General features: G+C 48.4%; 1 protein-coding gene across 1 annotated transcript; it reads right to left on the reverse strand.

The window, feature by feature from the left end:
* Positions 1–217: 217 nt before the first annotated feature.
* On the reverse strand, positions 218–4355 carry LOC8026238 (kinesin-like protein KIF2C). The gene is made up of 3 exons (XM_029990475.2): positions 3981–4355; positions 2693–2919; positions 218–464 (listed from the first exon to the last, which is right to left on the reverse strand). Exons 1-3 carry the CDS (start codon positions 4353–4355, stop codon positions 218–220), a joined length of 849 nt encoding a protein of 282 aa, XP_029846335.2.
* Positions 4356–18962: the final 14607 nt, after the last annotated feature.

The raw sequence follows: 18962 nt of genomic DNA on the forward strand, positions 1-18962 counted from the left end.
TTCGTTTCGTTCCACTATTCTTCCCGAAAACGGTTACGCGTTAAATCCCAGCAAATTTACAGCAACGAAATTATATGTTTTCAACGTTCCCGGCAGCATCACCCAAATAGAACTAAAAAAAGGGTCGTTGTCGTTTCACATCATCTAACTTAAGTAAAAATAAAAATATAAACACACACAATAAAAAACACGTTCCAGCGAAATAAGGTGTTTTCGATCAACGCTTTCGCAGGCAATCGACGTCCACGGTCCTGGCCGCCACGGTCCCGGTAAGGGACCTGATCTTCCTGAGCCTGGCGACGGAGTCCCGGAGACCGGCCAGGAGCTCCATCTTGACGAGCACCAGGTCCTCGAGTTCTCGCAGCCAGGTGTCGTCCTCGAGCGCCCGGGTGCTCAGCAGCCGGGTGAGCAGCCTCACGTCCGTCGTCATCCAGAGGTCACTCACGTCCACCACGGCGCGGTACCTGCGTCGGTGAGGAGACCGGTGCGTACGACGTTTATTCGGTGCACTCCGCTGCGTTGACTTCCCACAGACGCTGCACAATGCAAATAGACTCTTTTCAGAACCCCATCGAGCAACATTGGCGGTCGCCGTTTATTTTGTATTTGACCGATCCCCCAAAGGTCAGCCTGGTGGTTCATTCCCCCGGCCCGGTGATAGTTGCAGGTTAGTAGAGGGGAAAGAAATTAGGTATGTATGTGAGAGAGGCAAGCATTTTCTCATGGTAGGTGGCGCGAGCTACCGTCCGTTACAAAGGGCATAGCCAATATCATCCATCCATGGGCACGACGCGCCCCATTGGATCCGCGTCATTGCCGAACGCCGACGCACGCCTCGTGGCCAATACACGCGCAGAATGCGTGCCCGAACAATGGCGGCCTCGTATGATTAGCAAAGCAACTACGATATGGTGCGCACTTTTTTTTTTTTTGAGAAGTGTCTATTGCAGCAGGATATTTATCTATCATTTAAACCGTCCAACGCAGAAATTGCGGTGTAGAAGATTCGACGCGTAGTCACAACGTTGCACCAATCACGCGATGTGACGTGACGTGATGTCAACATCATGACTTGAAACCGTGACGCCACGTGACCAGGTCGCATGAGACGTCGAGTCGCCCGACGTGTGTTATGACGGACAATTGCCAGCACGTCTAGACGCCGTGACGTTATGGGACGTGGTCACTCGACGTGACGGCGCGAAGTCGTGGTGATATGCGGAGTCATGTTACGTGACACCCTGACATCACGTGACCTGGCGTTACGCGACGTGGTTACGTGACTTCACTGACTCTAGTGGTGTCAAGCGACCTTACGCCCAGCGGAACAGTGTCGCGTGACGCATCACGCAGGCCTTGGGCGAAGACCGAAATCTGAGTCAGCTACCGTTAAAATGCCATTCTACTTAAAAAAAAAAAAAAAAAAAAAAAACCATCCAAAAGCGTATATATATATTTTTTTTCTGATAGGTGGCATTGTCGACGTGTTAGCTTATTTACATCCGGCAGAGAGGTTACTCGACAAATATAACAAATTAGGTGTCGCCTACAAAGGCTTCTAGCATGGAGACAAAGGACGACTCGGAGAATATATTGCAAATGTTACTACAGCTCAGCGACGATGTGTTCGCTACGAAAGCATGCAAGCACCTCAAATATGCTTCCCGCCTATAACAGAACACCGGATCTCGTGAAGTCACGATGACGTCGCGTGGTCTCACGATGTCACTTGGCGGATCATAACGCACCAACTAATAGCGTTATAGCGTCACGACTTTGCGTAGTGGTCAATGGCAGCCGACAGCCAGTGGTCTGGCATGACAAGCTCTAATCGTTCGCACATAAGCTCAGGGAACCACGAGATGTCCATAATCTTGTGCGGCTAGTTCACCATCCACGTGCGGCATCTCAAGAACTCGTGGTTCCCGGATTTCATGTATGAGCGACTCGAGCTCGCCATGCCAAATCAACCCGGAATATCCAGAACGACGAGCAGAGCGTGTATACGGATGTGGTCTTCGCGATTCACGTAGATCACTTGGGCCTCGTAACTCACGTATATTATTCTTCAGTTACCACAAGGGGCCCCTCGTTATTCAAGAGCGTCCAACTCCAGCTGCTACGCTCAAATTCGCCGGAGACAGGACCCACGCAAATTTATAATTAAAGCGTGCTCTTCGCACACTCCATTCCTGATTAAGTTTACACTTGTTTAGATTATTCCAATAAATCCGAGAAGCACACGCGTGTGTCGTGCGCGCCATGCAACTGGCACCGCGCAAAGCTCTCTCCAACCAATCATACATTTTAACTTATTCAAAATGCACACAGAACACATGTTTCGTGCTTCCGGGGTTTATAAAAAGAATTGAGACAAGTTTAAATTTGTTACTCTCTGCTGTAAAATGCATGCAGCTTTACGTCTGAGGAGATAAAATATCCGTATAAATAAGCTTGCCTAGCCTTTTTTATATCTAATTTGCTATTACCCGGTGTAATATTCATCCATTTGCACTAGAATATCATTACTTGTTGCTCCTGCCCTGGAATGCACGACGTAGCTACCATTTTGTTTACATTATGCCATCAAGATTAGAAACTAATTCGCCCGCGTCTGAGAGATTTGTCATCTTTCCGTACGCCATGCATTGGCTCACTGCCTCAGTCTGGATTTGTGGAGGCGGCACGGTACCTTCGCAGTAGCTGCGCGAGGGCCTCAGCCTCTTGTTGCTGGTTCAGGAAATCGGGAGTCGTGACCATGGGGAATTTGTTCTCGGTTCCCGCGAGGTTCATCCTGGCAGCTTGTTCGAGTTCCCGGCTCAGTTTGTGGCAAAGGTCCACCTCGTTGCAGCTGATGGCGGCCGTGATGTTGCGTTCGCGCAGCGCGTCTTCCTCGGTAACCGCAGCGGTTCCCGCGTGCTGCAAGAACGATGACCACTTCGATCTCCCCTGGATTTGTTGTTGACGTTAGGGTTTGTTCCCGCCTGGTAGCCGAGCACTACATGTATACCATGATAATTCGAGCCGCACAGTCATCGTATACTCTCCTTTATGGATTTTTTTGTTTTTGTTTTTATTTGTCAACTTTTACTTAATCCGATAATTAGTAAAAATTACAAATCTTATCGCCCCTAAAGTGCACATTGTACCTAGACCACAGCATTTTACAATTTCTTATATATATATATATATATATATATATTGTCATTAAATTTATGCTGGATACTTTTGTACGCTTCATCTTGCAGACATGTACATTTACCTGTCCCAGTACTATAACATCGAGTGTTTCAGATCACCCTCTAGAATGTGTTGTAAACAAAACAATGCGAGTATACGAACAACATGACAGAATGGCAAATATAGCCGTCCTCTCAGCCTGACAGTTTGCAACAGAACTCCATGAAACGCTTTTGCGGGACGACAAGTAGCGGCTTGAAGAAGCAATAGATCTTAGCGAGAGCCGCACGGTTTTTACTCCCCCACGTTGAACTACGTAATTTTTTCAGCACGTAGCATTTCCCTATGACGAATAAACAATGTATTATTTTTCCTCCAACTACTTTTAAATACTAAATTTAAAAAAAAAATCAATATACAATAACGTATTACCGAGCTGAAAAAGGAGGCATTTCGACATTTTCATTTTTTACATTTGCAGATGTAAGTGATTAGTTGTATTGGCACGAAAAGTGGCAGATATGGGCCTCCAGCACTCGAGTTTCAATATACTCGTCGCGGCAACTGAGCAACCGCCCTAGCAGTGGAAACAAATGTCGAGAGATGGCTCTATAGCTTGCAATCAACGAACGTCGGTGTGGTCTGATGCCACCATGAAACTTTTGGCGCCGAGGGGCAGTGGATTCGTTACGACTCCGAGATTGCAAGAACGTGGCGGGAGACGGTGCTGTTATGCATATAGTGGCGGCGCCGCCTGGTTACGGTCGGACGCCCTTTGGACAGTAAGAGGTAGCACATACGGCCATGGAGCAAGGCAGGGACGACGTCGTGTCTCTTGTTTCTCGACGATGTGGCCACTCGGCGTCAATCAGCGGCACCGTGGATTTCCTTTTGTTGCCCGACGGCTTCTGTTCCTCGGGCCGCTGCGGCGGTGGCGGCGGGGGCAGCTGCCCGGGCGGTGGTGACATAATGAGCTCCGGGTTGAGGCCCACCAGGGCGACCCTGTCCACATCCTTGCCCTTGGTCTGGCCGTTCTCAAACCACTCGACGTTGACGAGGCGGGAGTGTACGGCCGTCACGACGGCCGGATGTACCCTGCCGTCGGTGCGCCGGATGTCCACGTTCACGCCTGGCCGGAGCCCGCCGTACACCTCAGTCATGCCCAGCTCGGACATGTTCCGGGCGTCCGGACGCCCAGTGCTGCTAGGCCGCCATAGACACGCTTCTTCTTCTTCGTCATCTTCTGCATTCTCTCCAAAGGCTGTGAAGGATGCAGATTTTCGGACGATGGCCCCAGCAGACGCGGCGGTAACGGAGGCATATCGATGGACGTTTCGAATGTGCTACCGCAAGCGCAGGTCTTCCAACAGTAGGCGGACCATGGAGGCTAGGTTGCAGGAATCAGAGCCGTATATAGAAAGAGTTTGGCCATATAGAGGCAAGTATAGAGGGCAAATGAAGAGGCGCTATTGGTCGCAAGCGGGTTGGGCGTAGTCCAGGGCGTCGCCACAAACTCGAATGTGGCCAGCCAGAAGCCGCGAACCCTGGCGGTGATCGCGAGAAACAAAAATAATAAGTGCGTCGGAGTAACTCTTGGTGACTGAAAATATGGTGCACGTTACTCTTCGATAACAGTCATGCAAAATAAAAATCTAACAAAAGTAGAGCCATGCACTAAATGAGCTACGCTTAGAGTATCGGCCCTCTGTTCCCCTATATTGTTGCGGGTGCCGCCATCTTGGTGTTTTTGCAGAGAAGACGCCACTGCCAATCATCATGATTCAAAAAAGACTTTCTCGGCATTAAATGTGGTGTTTGAAAGCTCATGTAATTTTGTTTTGCTCTGTCGCGAACTATTTCAACATTTATGGAAAACGGAAAAGCGTTTGCAGTGATTTCAGATAAAACTTCAGATAACTGGAAACAATGATTTTAAGCCACAAGATGGGTAAGTGTCGTTAATCTTAAGCGAAGCTTATTTAATGGCATAAAGCAGAGCGATCAACTAAATCCGTATGCCAGGCGCCGAGGGCCGGGAATCTGCCGTCCAAGCGGTCATATTCGGTCTGAGCAAAACAGAGTTTAAGCTGCACTTTCGATTCTTACATCTTTTTGCATGATCATAATAGAAACATCACGTGCAGTACGTTTTCAACCACGAAGAGTTATTACATTTATATATTTAACTCTTACGCGCTTATTAAAGCTGTTTCTCCCCACCACCGGTAGGGGATTATTCTTGGCTTCTGGTTGGCCAAGAGAGCATGTCAAGCCCTTTTTCTGCGTCTGGGGCACGCCCTGGCCTTTTCTGCTCCTCCCAGTCACCATACTCTCCCTATATACGGCTCTGGGAAGGATCGCCAACACCACGACGTGGAGACAAGAAAATTGGTGGACCACGAAAGAAAAGTGTGGACAAGGAAGTCTACTTGGTTAGACGCGGCAAATACGTGACCACCCGATTAAAAAGAATAGCCCTAAGCATCATTATTATCATAATTCTACCATCATCATCCTTCCAAATAATTTACTAGGAAAGTACAGGACACTCCCGGAGAATGCATAGAAAAAGGCGACAACAAAGCACCGCGGAAACACGCGCGACGGCAGCAGCGGTATAGACGCTTTACACACGCGCCAAATTACAGCCGCCATTGCTGACCTTCTCTTGCCTTACCGAGATTCCGAGCAACTGAAACGGTAGTTGACGATCCTCTACAAAGGCCGATGCTTTAGAAAAGGACACAGTTGAATCTAATATGGCAATAACCTGGCCCGCTACGGTAATGATGAAGTGAAATAAACGGAACAAGAGGAAACAAAAACCGAAGGTCAGTTATGGCGGCGTCCATGCACAGCTGCTGCAAATCGTCTATACCTAGCGCAGCTCATTTAGTGGCTCTAGCGGTACCGTCCGCGCATCCGCGACTTTGTCAACCGCACCGCATTCCGAGGTGTCGCTTGGTCACGTGCTCTGGCGGCGAGAGGAGGAGGGGGGTGGGAGGGAGGCGTCGACAAATAAACTAAATACTTTACAAGGGGGAATACATTCCACTCCGCTCATTTGCATTACACAGAACGCCTACAGCGCCGAATCCAGCCCTGACAGAGGGCAGGTCCGCTTCAGCCCACGTGCATGTGCACCTAGATGTTCGCGGTGGTCGCGGCGGTGTCGTCTCCGATTCCACCTAAAGCCCCTTCATGTTTCAAAAGGTGCGTCGATGCACGAGGGACCTGCAACGTGCAACCCTTGGGAACGTGCAACCTCAGCAAAGTATTTGGCGCAGCACTGAGCTAAATTTTAGACATCATGTTCCTAGAAGTGGCGCGCGGCACGGGTCTCGAGCATTTTTACAACAATGAATTTGGTATGTATAACAACTCTCATCGTGATCATAATTTACCGCCCGATAGCTGAGACCTCCCCGACGATAGACGGCCCTCGCCAAGCCGAGAAAACCTGTCCGCACCGAGGCTATTCTATTTGAGAGGAGTGGAATGTGTTTACCCTAGTAAAGTATTTGAATAAACTACTCCATCAGTGAAGGATTCGGCGCGGCCGCAGTTCTGTCTAATACAAACGAGGATAGTGTCCTGTATTGCCTCATACTCCGTTTCACCTTATGTTGTACCGCAGCGAAGGCTAGAAGCGCGAGCTCATAGCGTTGGCAGCAGCCCTTAGTGCACCAGAGCTTGTGCCACCGGGACGTGCCCTAGAGCAAGGAGCTCGCGCTTGTAGCCTTCCCTGTGGTATATTATAAGGTAAAATAGAGTATAGTAAAGTATTTGATCCACCTCACAGATTGTAGCGAGAGTCAGTGAGGACCCGGTTCACGCTACGCCAAGAACTGATAGGATCACTGTGTGCACCAAGAGCACGGTGGAAGAAGCACACCTTTCTTCCACCGGGACGGAGAGTAAGGTGCCAAGCAACAAGTAGTTAGCTAGTTCGGAAGTAGTTCCTTTGGCCAGAGAAAAGCGTGGACTCTGTTCACCTGCTACAAGGGGAATGGACAACACAATCCAATCTTATCATCGTGTGAACCCAGTTTGAACATAGTGTAAGAAGCAGCGGCGGCGCCCTATCGGCCGTGTTAAGGGCCACCCACACTAGCGAGAAAACGCGCCCGGCGCGCCGATAAATCGGTTAAGCGGCAAGATAAAGGGCGTGTCTCTGCACGCGCTCGTGGCGCTGACTGTGCTTCGGCGACATTTTGTTACTTGCCGCGATCGGCGTGCCACGCGCGTTTTCTCGCTAGTGTGGGCGGCCCTTTACAGTCAACTAGAGGGAACATGGTACGCGCTGCTGCCTCTCCGCGGTGCCGCGGCTCTTTAGAGCCAAATAACTAAAGACAAAGACAAAGGCAAATTAGTGGAAAAGCGGCGGCCTCCGCGTGAGGCACATAGGCACATCGTGTTGAACCTACCAGGTGGCGCTAGCGCCATTTTCCCTAGCACTGCATAGCCTTGCTTGCATGCGACAAGTAGCCGAAAGCCTGTGCCAACCGTCCCCGATTTTTCTTTTTAATACATTAGCATTAGGACGTTTCTTTTGACGAAAACCCGGTGGTTTCTTTCCTTTGTGAGCACCGGGAAGAGAGAGAGAGAAGAAGGAGGAGAGGGTGACGCGTGCGACGCTCCCATTGGTCCGAAGCGCTGACATCAGCACGCGTCAACCTCTCCCCTTTGTTATGTTTGTTAACTGGAATTTATTAGCCTACTTTTACAAGTAAAGGCATGAAGAGAACAGTTGCAAAATGCATGGTGGAACGGGTACAGTAGGGCGGCCATGTTTTTCTTGTTGTGTAATTTTGCCCATGATTGTTGCTTCAATCTTCAGTTAGGCTAAACACAAAGATTCCTCCCCAAGAAATTTAAAGTTCCAGTCTTCGAGGTGGTCGCCGCAGTTTTTGGGGACGAGTAGCATATGTCGTACTTTCTTGATGTTTCTTCCTTGCAGCGCTACTGCCATGGCCTACTGCTGGTGTGCCACTTGTGCTGCCAACTTGTTTTGAAGTTTGCAGAAGCGTCATCTCTGGCGTGCCATCTTTCACTTCCACACTTGGGCTTAAGCGAGCACCTTTTCGTTTTCCGGCTCTGGTTGGCTTTAGTAGATGGAGTGGCCTGACCACTACGTACCTGGTGAATGCGACGATTCCATGTGGCTCCTCCGACCTTTACTTGGTATAAAGAAAGCCGGTTTTCCTCACAACTGTTCCAGGCACCCACTTGCCCTGGCTGTGGTAATTTTGCACTGATACAGGGTCCTGTCCTGAAAACGAGCGCAGTAGCCAGTTCGGAACAAGATCTTGTTTTGTCTTCAAGTACAATCGTCCGTTCAGATCTGTTCATAGAAGTGTCAGTCAAGTTCGCAGTTCACGACCGAAAAACAGTTTGGCAGATACTTCACCAGTTGTCCAATGTGGTGTGGTGTGATATAACAGGAAGTATGCCAGATTTCGTTGAGCCTTTCCTCTTCATAGGCTGTGCTTGAAGGATTGCACAATACTTTTTGTAAGTACATTTGTCGCAGAATGGTATGGTGCACTGAAAGTATATCGCACACCATTCTCCACAAGAAAGGTCTGAAATTCGCCTGCCTCAAATTGGCGGACCATTTTCAGTGACAAAGCGTTCGGGAAGTCCGTTCCATGTGGATTTGCATGGAACGGACTTCCTGAACGCGTTCTCGTCATGTTAACATGTCGAGAAAGATGTTGACAGTGTGTACTGCAGTTGTAGAACTCATGACCTAGACATCTGGCTATTTCGAGAATGAACCAACTGCAATGAGGAACATCTGGCCGAGGAACGGTCCTGCGAAGTGCAAGAGGACACGACGCTATGGTTCACTGGGAACCTACCAAGGATGGAGTGGTGCCTTTGGAGACATGTTGCTTTGGCAGGAGCATCCGCTGCACTTCTTGGTGATATAGTCTCGATGTTAGCATCGACGGGTGGTCACCACTTAAAGGAATGTGCAAGCACTTTCATCTTCACAGTACCTTGATGTTCTGTGTGCAAGTCCTGTAGGATGGATCCCGCAGCTTAGGTATAAGACCTGTTCTGATCCCCCACACGATTATTTCCTGGCGTACAGAGAGTTCGTCCTTTCGTCGGTAGAAAGGTAGAAGTTTATCACCTTGATTGCAAGTGTCCCGGCCGTTCAGGACGTAGAAATGCACTCTTGACAAGATGCGGTCGCGTTGACTCGCTTGTCCCACTTGTGCAGTCACAGGAAGGGTCTCCACTTGAGTCACGTGGAAGAGATCTGCTTCGTCCTGCTTGTCCTGTGGCGCATCAGGTAGGGGAAGATGTGACTTGGAATCTGCATTGGCATTGTTTTCAGACCTTCGGCACTCAATCTCGTAGTCGAACTCTGCCAGAAACAGTGCGTATCTCTGGATACGCGCCGCCTGCATTACAGGTATGCTGCGGCTTAGCCTAAAGATGCGCGTGAGTGGCTGACGATCTGTGATCAGCTTGAAGTGCCTTCCGTAGAGGTATACATGGAACTTCTGGATTTCCCAGACGATAGCTAGAGCCTCTTTGTCTATATGCGAATAGTTCTTCTCCGATGTCTTCAGTGCACGTGAAGCAAATGCGACGGGCCTTTCGCTTCAATCCGGCATCACATGTGACTGAACCGCTCCCAGTCCATGGGGTCCTGCGTCACAGGCAAAACACATCTCCAACCTGGGGTCATAGTAGACAATCACAGTGTCCTATGCTATGATTTTTATGGCTTGCTTAAATGCCAGCTCACACTCCTTGGTCCACATCCAAATGGACGACTTTTCTAGGAGCGCATGTAGTGGTCGGAGTAGGTTAGCACAGTCGGAAGAACTTTCCATGGTAGTTAATAAGGCCAAGGAACGACCTCAGTTTAGCTGTGGACTTTCTCGTTGGAGCTTCCAGCATAGCCCTGATTTTGTCCTGAGTCTTGTGACAACCCGTTCCGTCAAGTTTGTAGCCGCAGTAAGTCACAGAGTCCTGGAAAAAATAGCCCTTCTTCAGGTTGGCTTAAAGTCCATACTTGTGTAGTTGCCTCAGCACTTTAGTGATGTTTCGCAGGTGTGAGTCCTCAGGCTCGCTACTGACCAAGATGTCATCCTGTGTTGCATGACACATTGTAATTCCCTGGAGGATATCGTCTATCGTTCGTTGCCAGACAGCTGGAGCAGGTGATATTCCAAAGATCATCCTGTTGTACTGGTAGTCATTTCTTTGTGTTGGTGGTTAGGAATGGCTTCGATTGCTCGTCCACTTCCATCTAAAGGTAGGCTTGTCGGAGATCAACCTTGGAAATTTTTCTTCCACTGGACAATCTTGCAAAAATGTCCTCAATGCGGGGTAGTAAATCCTGCTCCACTACAAGGTGAGGATCGATCGTGCTTTTGAAGCCGCCACAAATGCGGACAGTTCCATTTGGCTTCACCACTGGCACAATGGGCGCAGCCCAATTAGTCTGGTAGTTCTTTGTCAAGATGCCCTCTGACTCCAGGCGGTCCAGTTCAGTGGTTACTTTTCCTTCAAGGCATATGGGCCTTGACAAAAGTGACCGAACTTGGGGTTAGCATTGCTCTTCAAATGTAGCTTCAGTTTGAAGTCCTTGAGCTTCCCGAGGCTGTCATCAAAGATGTCCTTGAACTTTGCAAGTGTCTTGTCCAGCTGCTCATGCCTTTTCAGCCCGACCTGGTTATCCACGTGCAGCACGTCACGAAGCTCCAGAAGGTTGAATTGGTTGATCCATTCTCTCCCGTCAACTTCCCATATGTCACTTTCGCTGTAGCCACGCCTTCTTGCCTGGAGGTTTCGCCTGTTAGAGGTTTGGAACGCAGTGGCGTTTCCTTCAGTGGCATCTGTGAGAGATGCTTCTTGTAGAGAGCCTTTTCCAGCATTGGGAGCCCGTGTCCACCTCCATTTCCAAGGTTTGTCCTTCAATTTTTGGTTTCAGCCAAATAGAGTTACTTCCGTCCCCACCGCCGACATCTGCCAACAATTCAAACTCCGCTTCTTCTTTGTCTTATACAGCGTGAACCTGGCCTTTTGAAGGTCGTCGACTTGCTTCCTTTAAAGCTGAACTTAGCCTGCACGAAGTCTCAGTGGGATCGCGTGCCTTGATCTTGCATGCTGGACTGGTGTGACCCACTTTGTTGCACTTGTGGCAAACAGCCTTCAAAAATCTGCACTTCGCTGGAACGTGGCCTTTCCGGGTGCGTCTGAAGCATTTTTGGCTTTCTTTGTCCACGTGCGCCACTGTCTCTTCCTTGTTCTTGAACTCCGCAATGTCCTTGGCAGCGAGCTCGTGAGCCACGACCTCGTAAAGTGCGTGCTTCAAAATGAGCTTCTTCATCGTCAGTAGATGCTGCTGAACCTGGACGCAGCGAAGACCGCAGTCGAACTTGTTTCGCAAGGCTTGATCCAGGAACGATCTGAAGTTGCACTTTTTAGAGGGACGCCGGAGTTCAGCCGTATTTTCTCATTGGCACTTTCTCCCTCCTGCATTCTCTTATAGAACCAATAACGCTCCGACATTTCAAAAGGAGCCGCCGAGAAGTAGTCACTCAGGTGTTTCTTGATCTATTTATAAGTTTTCTCGGACGGTGTGCTCGGCGTTGTTAGTTTCCTCAGTACGAAGTAGGGTTTGGCTTGTTATGATGGCTGCTACTTTCTTTTCATCCGGTAGACCATTTAGCACGAAGTACTCATCTGCCCGTTCGATGTAGGAGGTCCAATCCTTCACTGATTCATCAAAGCCGCCGGTACTAGTGCTGCCATCATGGTTTTGGCGCGGATTCATGACGTCTGCTTAGCCTCTTTTTTACGGGTGCTCTTCGCCGATTCCACAGGCTGTTGATAAGGGGAAATGTTTTCAAAGACGGAGCACGTACCCATCCCGTCCTCGTCGCCATTTGTTATGTTTGTTAATTGGAATTTATTCGTCTACTTGGACAAATAAAGGCACAAAGAGCACAGTAAAAAAAAGCTTGGTGTGACGGTTACACTATAGGGCTATAATAGGCGGCCACCAATAGATTTCCAATAATTTTTTTTAGCGGGCACAGCAAGGCAGCAGGGTAAATCACGAACTTATCGGGATTTAGACACCAGCGCCACGCGCAGCATTTAACACTTTTGGCTAAACACGGCCTAGACGTCAAAGGCCTGGAGTGGCACAGCCTAGAGTCACTGAGACTAACACGGCCGATGGGTCACCGCCGCTGCTTTTTCCCTACCTCTACCCGCGTAATGCCAAACGTGTTGAAAACCCGATGAGTTCGTGTTGTGCCCCGATGCCCTCCTTTTCCCGCCAAAACAAAAGAAAAAAAGAAAACAGGAACGTTTTGTACCGGTTTGTGGCTCGTGGTTGTCGCAAGCCTGTACAAGTGGTGATAGGCACTGCTTATCAAAAGAGCACTAGCACCACCTGGTAGGATCAACACGATGTTCCCCACGCGGAGACCGCAGCTTTTTCACTACTCAATATTCTCTTTTACTATAATTTGAGCCATTCGAGCCCACCTGTTCCAAAGAGGAAGAACGACACCACGATCATCATCACTATCATCATTATCATCGTCGTGGTAACTAAGCGCTCTGGCGATAAGCTGACGTCTCTCGAGTTTCTGTATTCGGACCGAGAACTAAGTTTTCCAGGTGGTTTACGGCAGTTCGTTTCAAATACGACGAACCGCTGGCATACTCTGAGGACGCCGCCTAGTTAAAAAAAGATCATACGAAGCAAAATTTCATAATTTCATCATGGAAGTTAGCACCGTGCCTAGTTGTAGAAACACAGGGTGGATGGTTCGGTATTCCGAGTATTCGGATTCACTGAATCTCGGTAGACTGTCCTACGAAGGCTCTCCCGGTCGACCGAGTCAGTAATAGCGCTATTTTGACCATTAATATCCTTTTGTATTCGAGACACCACACGCCGTTTTAAGGCGGACAGTCTTTCCAGTGTATAAGAACAGTACAAAAAACATAAAAAAGGACGTCGTACTGTTGCATTCAAGTGCAACTCGCTTCACTGGTGCTCGCAAAAAAAAAGTCTGGTTAGTAAAGGTGCATTGATGGGGCCAAAAAAATGGTCTGTTCGCAGAAACGAGGTGTCATATTTTGCCAAAATACCTCATCCACAATAGGCGAACATTCAACAACATATTTTGTCATACCAGTCGCCAGATCAGTGGGGTACATTGATCCGGCGACTGGTATAAAAAAACGATGGTCTGCATTAAGGTACCTTGATGCTCTATTGGTTCTTAAGATGCATCTTCCCCTGGGTGTAAGCGGAGTCCCCCTTGTTGAATAGAGTATCGCCATCTTCCGGACATTTAATTTATATAAATAAAGGCTTCGTTGGAAAAATTACAAGCGCCAACGAAACTGACGAGGTCGCCCAGCTAGATATGCAAGAGCAGCAGCAATCGGCGAAAATACTCAACACAAATATTATAAAGAAAAATAGTCAAACGTCATCCCCTTTGTAAAGGGTGCGTGTGCGTGAGGCCAGGCTAGATGGCAACACCCGGCATATACAAAATGAACTCTGAAGTAGCGGTTTGAGTTGAGCTACTTGGTACATTGTCACTGATTTGTAGGGAATCAGCTTGAACACTAAACAATTACACAAACTAAATCAAAACGCGCGCGGAAAAGGGGGGGGGGCGTAACGCCCCCCCCCCCCCTTTTTTGCGCGCGTTTCTATATTACTTGTTAAAAAGTTATAACAAAAAGCTCCAAGAACAAACCGCGGTACGACATGCAAGCATACCCCGCCGTACTAGGTTTGCAGCAGAAATGTAGGCCTCCGTGAACCATACGTATGTAAAATCATCGCTGAGTTGGAATGCAGTCACAATAATAATTTAAGACAAAAACAAACGTCGAAAATTATTAATAAATGTGTGCCTGTAGTCCAAATGGACACACAATATTCGTTCATGCGAAGGCGTTAAAATATAAATAACGCCTAGAAAATAAAGTATTCAAAAAATCAAACTTTTTTGTGTGAATGCATAAATAGTGGGAAGTTGGTCAGCCTAACTAAATTTTTTTTTTGACAAAAGCGCCACAAGACAGGGACTGAAAGTAAGATACACAACACAACCGCTTTTTTCAACTGACTGTTTCTTCAGCAACACAAACTATTTATGCACCCAATCTGGCTTCTCAAGCATAAATTCGAATTCTTTTTGTGTTAATGAACTCTAGAGACAATTATGAATCTGTCACCCCCGTGCATTCGGATATTGAACGACTCGTACAATAATCTCGAGATCTTGTTTCTTAACTTCCCCAGATTTTTTTTTTCACTTAAGGGAGGAAAGTACATTTATCACAATGAATAGCCCAATTGCCTGAGAGGGAATTTCTTACTGACAGCGCGTGCTGTCGTGCCCTGTCATTGACGCACCTTCCCATTTGGCCTATGTACGCCCTACCGCAAGTCATGGGAATTTCACACACGACCGAGGAGGCAAAGTCTATGAACTGCGTTGATTGTTTCTTTTTGCACACGTCACCCTTATCTTTTTTTTTGTTTTTGATATTTTGGCAAAGACCAGATATACTTTTTGGGGCCGAAAACACTACCGGCATATCAAAATGCGACGCCACCTTTTGATAGTTGTGTGAAACCTTGTGTATAAAGGTATGACGACGGGTCTCACTTTTTCCCTGGACCTGGGTGCTTCCTCGTCATTATTGTTTCTCTTCATATTAGAAACAAGTGTTCCGGCCACACCAAGAAGAAAAGGTTGAGGGTAGCCCGACAATATTAGGCGTCGGAACTGGCTGAAGGAGCTACTGTTCGTGGTTCTTGGCACGATTTTGTAACGGATGCCTTCATTTGGGAGTACGTGAATTCATCTCTTTGCCAACTTAGAGTTGGCTGATTTGAAGTAAAAAAAAAACCTTTCTTTGAACGTGATGTATACACCCAGCACATGCACTCTTCTTGAAAATCTAATCTTAGATCCAGAACTTTCAGTTTCCATCACGTCATTTCTTTCGTGAGTGAAAGCAAGGCCGTGCGAATTCGATAGGAAAACTTTTAGCATTCTTCAATAACTCTGTCACCCCACAGTGTGGGCTGCGGCACTATAGCACTAGGAAACTCTCCACCTGTTTCTAAATCGTCCAGCAAGCCCGGCCGAATCCCGCCAAACAATTATTGCAAGGAACAGGGGCCATACGTGACCCGAGGCAGATCCCGTGCTTTCGCACATGCAGGTCGCCTTCAAAAGACACCAGGGTGGGATGTAGGTGGCATGTGAGCAGTTTAATGAATGATTTCACACTAAGCCCACTAGAGTTCCTAAACGCGATCTCCTTGTTACCTTCTGTGCACTTTCTAACCGCATGCCGCATGGATGAATTTTCAGGCCGTACAGAATAAAACAGTTCTTCTACGTTGATTAAGAACCCTCCAGATTAGCTAATTTCTGCTGCCCATTGCTCCATGACCGCGTCCGAGTTCCGAAAAAGGAACGGGCCCTTCAAATCAAGACTCGCAAACTCTGTGCACAAGAGACCGCTCCCCCCCCCTCCCCCCCCCCCCCCCCGACTTCTCGCTGTCATGAGTCCCTTTCACACGTTATCATCCTAAACCGGCACTTTTCTTTGTAAGTGTTGGTAGCAAACAGAATAAAAAATTACTTCCAGGCTGAGTTTCTTGGACGCCTGAACCTTCTTCGCTAGTCTGCTCAGTCCCAGTCATTTACAAAATTCCTTGGTCGCTGTCCTAATCTTATTAAGCGAACAACTTTTCCACTTGCCTGAAATTCTTGAGGATGGCCGCCCCTGACTTCTCCTCGAAGAGGCCCCCAGGAAACGCAACAAGGCCGCTTTTCTCACCCGGAGTCAGAAGCTTGAGTTTGTTCACCTGGGGGTATGAAACCACTGATCCCGTCCTTAGTGCCTTCCTTTATTTGCCCGATTTGTGTCTCAGGATGTCAACCGCCGCCGGGATACACCTTTCCTATTCTTCCGATCCGGCTCTCTTGGCAGGAACTCTTGCTATGCACAACTTCTCGATCCGGTTGGGGTTCGGCTGGAGACTGTACTTGGGTCCTCCCTCGAGCATTTGTGTCACATTCCTCAGCGCCGGCGCATCCCCCAGAAAAAAAACCGGGCAGGGTGCTGGAGCGCATGCCTTCTTCTTTTTAGGCAGAGTAACCTTGAGGCTCTCCCAAAGGAACACCTTAACCTGCAACGCCAGCTGAAGGTGTTCCACGAAGGCCCTCTCAGCTGACCTTTCGTCGGTACTTGACTGATGACACCACATCCGCAGACAGCCTCGAGACCAACCCACTTGTTTCCACATCTCCGAGCGCATGATTCGGCACATCCGTTTTGCTTGTCCCGCCGAGGGCAGAATGCACCAAAAGAGCCCCGTTAGCTCCGATGGGTATCGTCCTGTACGTACGGCATTGGCAGAGTGCCTTGCCCTGCAGGTGAAAGTTGCTAGAATGTTGACGTGTAGCTTTTTCAACCAAGTGGGACGCCTAAGATCGCCGGGCTACCCTGATCGTTTTATTCAAAATGTGACCGGTACACTTGTTTCTTAGATAAAAAGGAAAGAGAATGACGAGGAAGCACCCAGGTCCAGGAAATTTGAATAAACATCGCGCAGTAGCGTTAACATGAACAGCCGCTGATACGATGCCCATCCAGATCAGACTGGGGCAAGGAGGGTTGGACGGAAGTGCACGCTCATGTGTCCTATCAAATCTTTAAAGATAGGGGTAGGGGAGCTCAGACTTCTTAATTAATTAGTGCGTATAAATATTTTAAGTATCCTTAATGAATGCATAAAGATGAGAGGACACCAGCGGTTGCACCCGGGACCGAAGATACCTCGACAGAGTAGCGAGCCTCTTTTCGTAAAAGACATATTCCGCTCGTTTTTTTCAACGACAGAGGCGAAAAGTGTGGATGCAAGTTTGTGTATTTTCGATGTTCTATGATCTCAGGAGAGAAGTACGTACTTGCTCAAAGACTTTCTCTCCGTATGCTACGAGGGCTAACTGGTGCGTTATTTAATTTTGCACACGAGAATCAAACGTTACACGTGCCTTTCTTTTATATCAGTTTCTCGTTTGCTTTTACAGAAACCCTGTGCAAGACCCGCAGCCCACAACCCTAGGGATTCCGAGAGCCCGGCACCTCCTCGGAAAGACATCAACATTCAATCTACGGAACCAGTTCCAAGCTGTGATTGTCCAAACGCAATTCTTGTGCGATCGTTACCAAGAACTGTGTCGGGACATCAGGGTTTGGAACTGATTGCGACACAGTCTCCTCCCCTTTCATTCTGCAAGGACGCTCTTCACAGCACGGCCTTTTATAGCTGGATGGCAATAATAAATCATAATAAACTCAAAACGATCGACTATGGTTACTTTTGCTCTATTTCCTAAAAAAAAAAAGGGGTGTTGCTTTCTTAAACCTGGAAGTAAGCGAACTAGCTGCCCAAGCTCGTCAAGGTTTGCCAAATGTGTCCATTATTGGATTGCTCATCGAGAGCCTGTGGCAGTGCTGTCAAATAGTTTCCGATATTTTCTCTAGAAGTACAGAGGCACGGAGTTGACTCCGATTGACATGCCGATAGCCTAACGCTGCGGTATGAGGGCTGGGTGACCCTCAGATAATAATCACAACAAAGAAAGCAGATAATGAACTCTATCCTTGATTATGTCAAGTCAGCTAGTCTGACACGAGACGTTTAGTCACCCCTCCACCGCATCCCATCTCCCCATCCCCAACAGATAAGATGAACCTACACTGTTAGCAAAAATAACACGCCCAGACGTGTAAACCGTTGTCCCATAGCGGACACGTCAAAACGTGTTCGTTTTACACGCAGCTATCTGTGTTTTTCGTCTACACATGAGGTGCTGCGTAAACTTCACACGCTACACCGTGTCCGCCTTCAGCAAAACACGTTTCGGGGGATCGGTGGCCGAGTGGTCTAGCGCACACCAGCTCGGAGCACGTGGAGCGAAAGCTCGCGCTGCAGAACCCAGGGATCCTGGGTTCGAGCCCCACCCCTGCCCGTTTCGATCTGGATGAGCATCGTACCGGCGTGCGGTCGTGTATCACTACTGCGTGATGTACGTTAAAGACCCCAGGCTAGCGGCTGTACCGCACTGGCTAAATTTCTCATCTACAGCTGGGAGACTCGTCGCCCCTGTGAGGCAGACCAAGTTCTAGGCTGTATAAACACACACACAACCCAATTATTATAAAACACGTTTCGAGCGTGTTCCTTATGAAACATGGCGGCCAGCGGCCGAGAACAGGCGAGAGACGAGCCCAGCGAGCCGCGCGCCTTTCACCCGAATTGAAAGCACACAGGGCTCGTTAGTTCTCGTTAGATGTCTTTTATACACAGTAAAGTCTCCAAGCGGCGGACGTACCTACGTGCAAAGGTACGTACTGTACGTGCGTCGTCGGCGGTCGGCGGCGTCGGTAGCTTCAACGAGCCGCTGGACAAAAAAACGAATGCCGAACTCACATGGATAAATAACTTGAGCAAACTATTTAAAATCGGGCGGTAACTTGCGCCACCTATCGAGATTTCTAGCAGCCTGTATTTAAAAAAAAGACGAGTCTGTTAACACTGCGAACGACCACGACTAGAGAGCAACCCTACATACAACGCAGGCAAACCAGTACCACATCCTACACAGCACCGACATGCACACAAACACAACAACGACACTACGCCCCACACTTCCTACTCAGTATTCATTTCTCCCTGCGGCGCA

This window comes from Ixodes scapularis, unplaced genomic scaffold, assembly GCF_016920785.2.
Source record: "Ixodes scapularis isolate PalLabHiFi unplaced genomic scaffold, ASM1692078v2 PGA_scaffold3__209_contigs__length_174095766, whole genome shotgun sequence".
NCBI classification, from domain to species: Eukaryota; Metazoa; Arthropoda; class Arachnida; order Ixodida; family Ixodidae; genus Ixodes; species Ixodes scapularis.

Bases quoted from the DNA above. Each gene is read 5' to 3' on its own strand.
- LOC8026238 (XM_029990475.2), bottom strand. From the start codon at position 4,355: ATGTCCGAGCTGGGCATGACTGAGGTGTACGGCGGGCTCCGGCCAGGC. The intron at 2,920-3,980 runs GTATGTGCTACC...TCGTTCTTGCAG, and splicing joins CCCTGCCTTGCTCCATGGCC to CACGCGGGAACCGCTGCGGT. The intron at 465-2,692 runs GTACCGTGCCGC...TCACCGACGCAG, and splicing joins CTCGCGCAGCTACTGCGAAG to GTACCGCGCCGTGGTGGACG.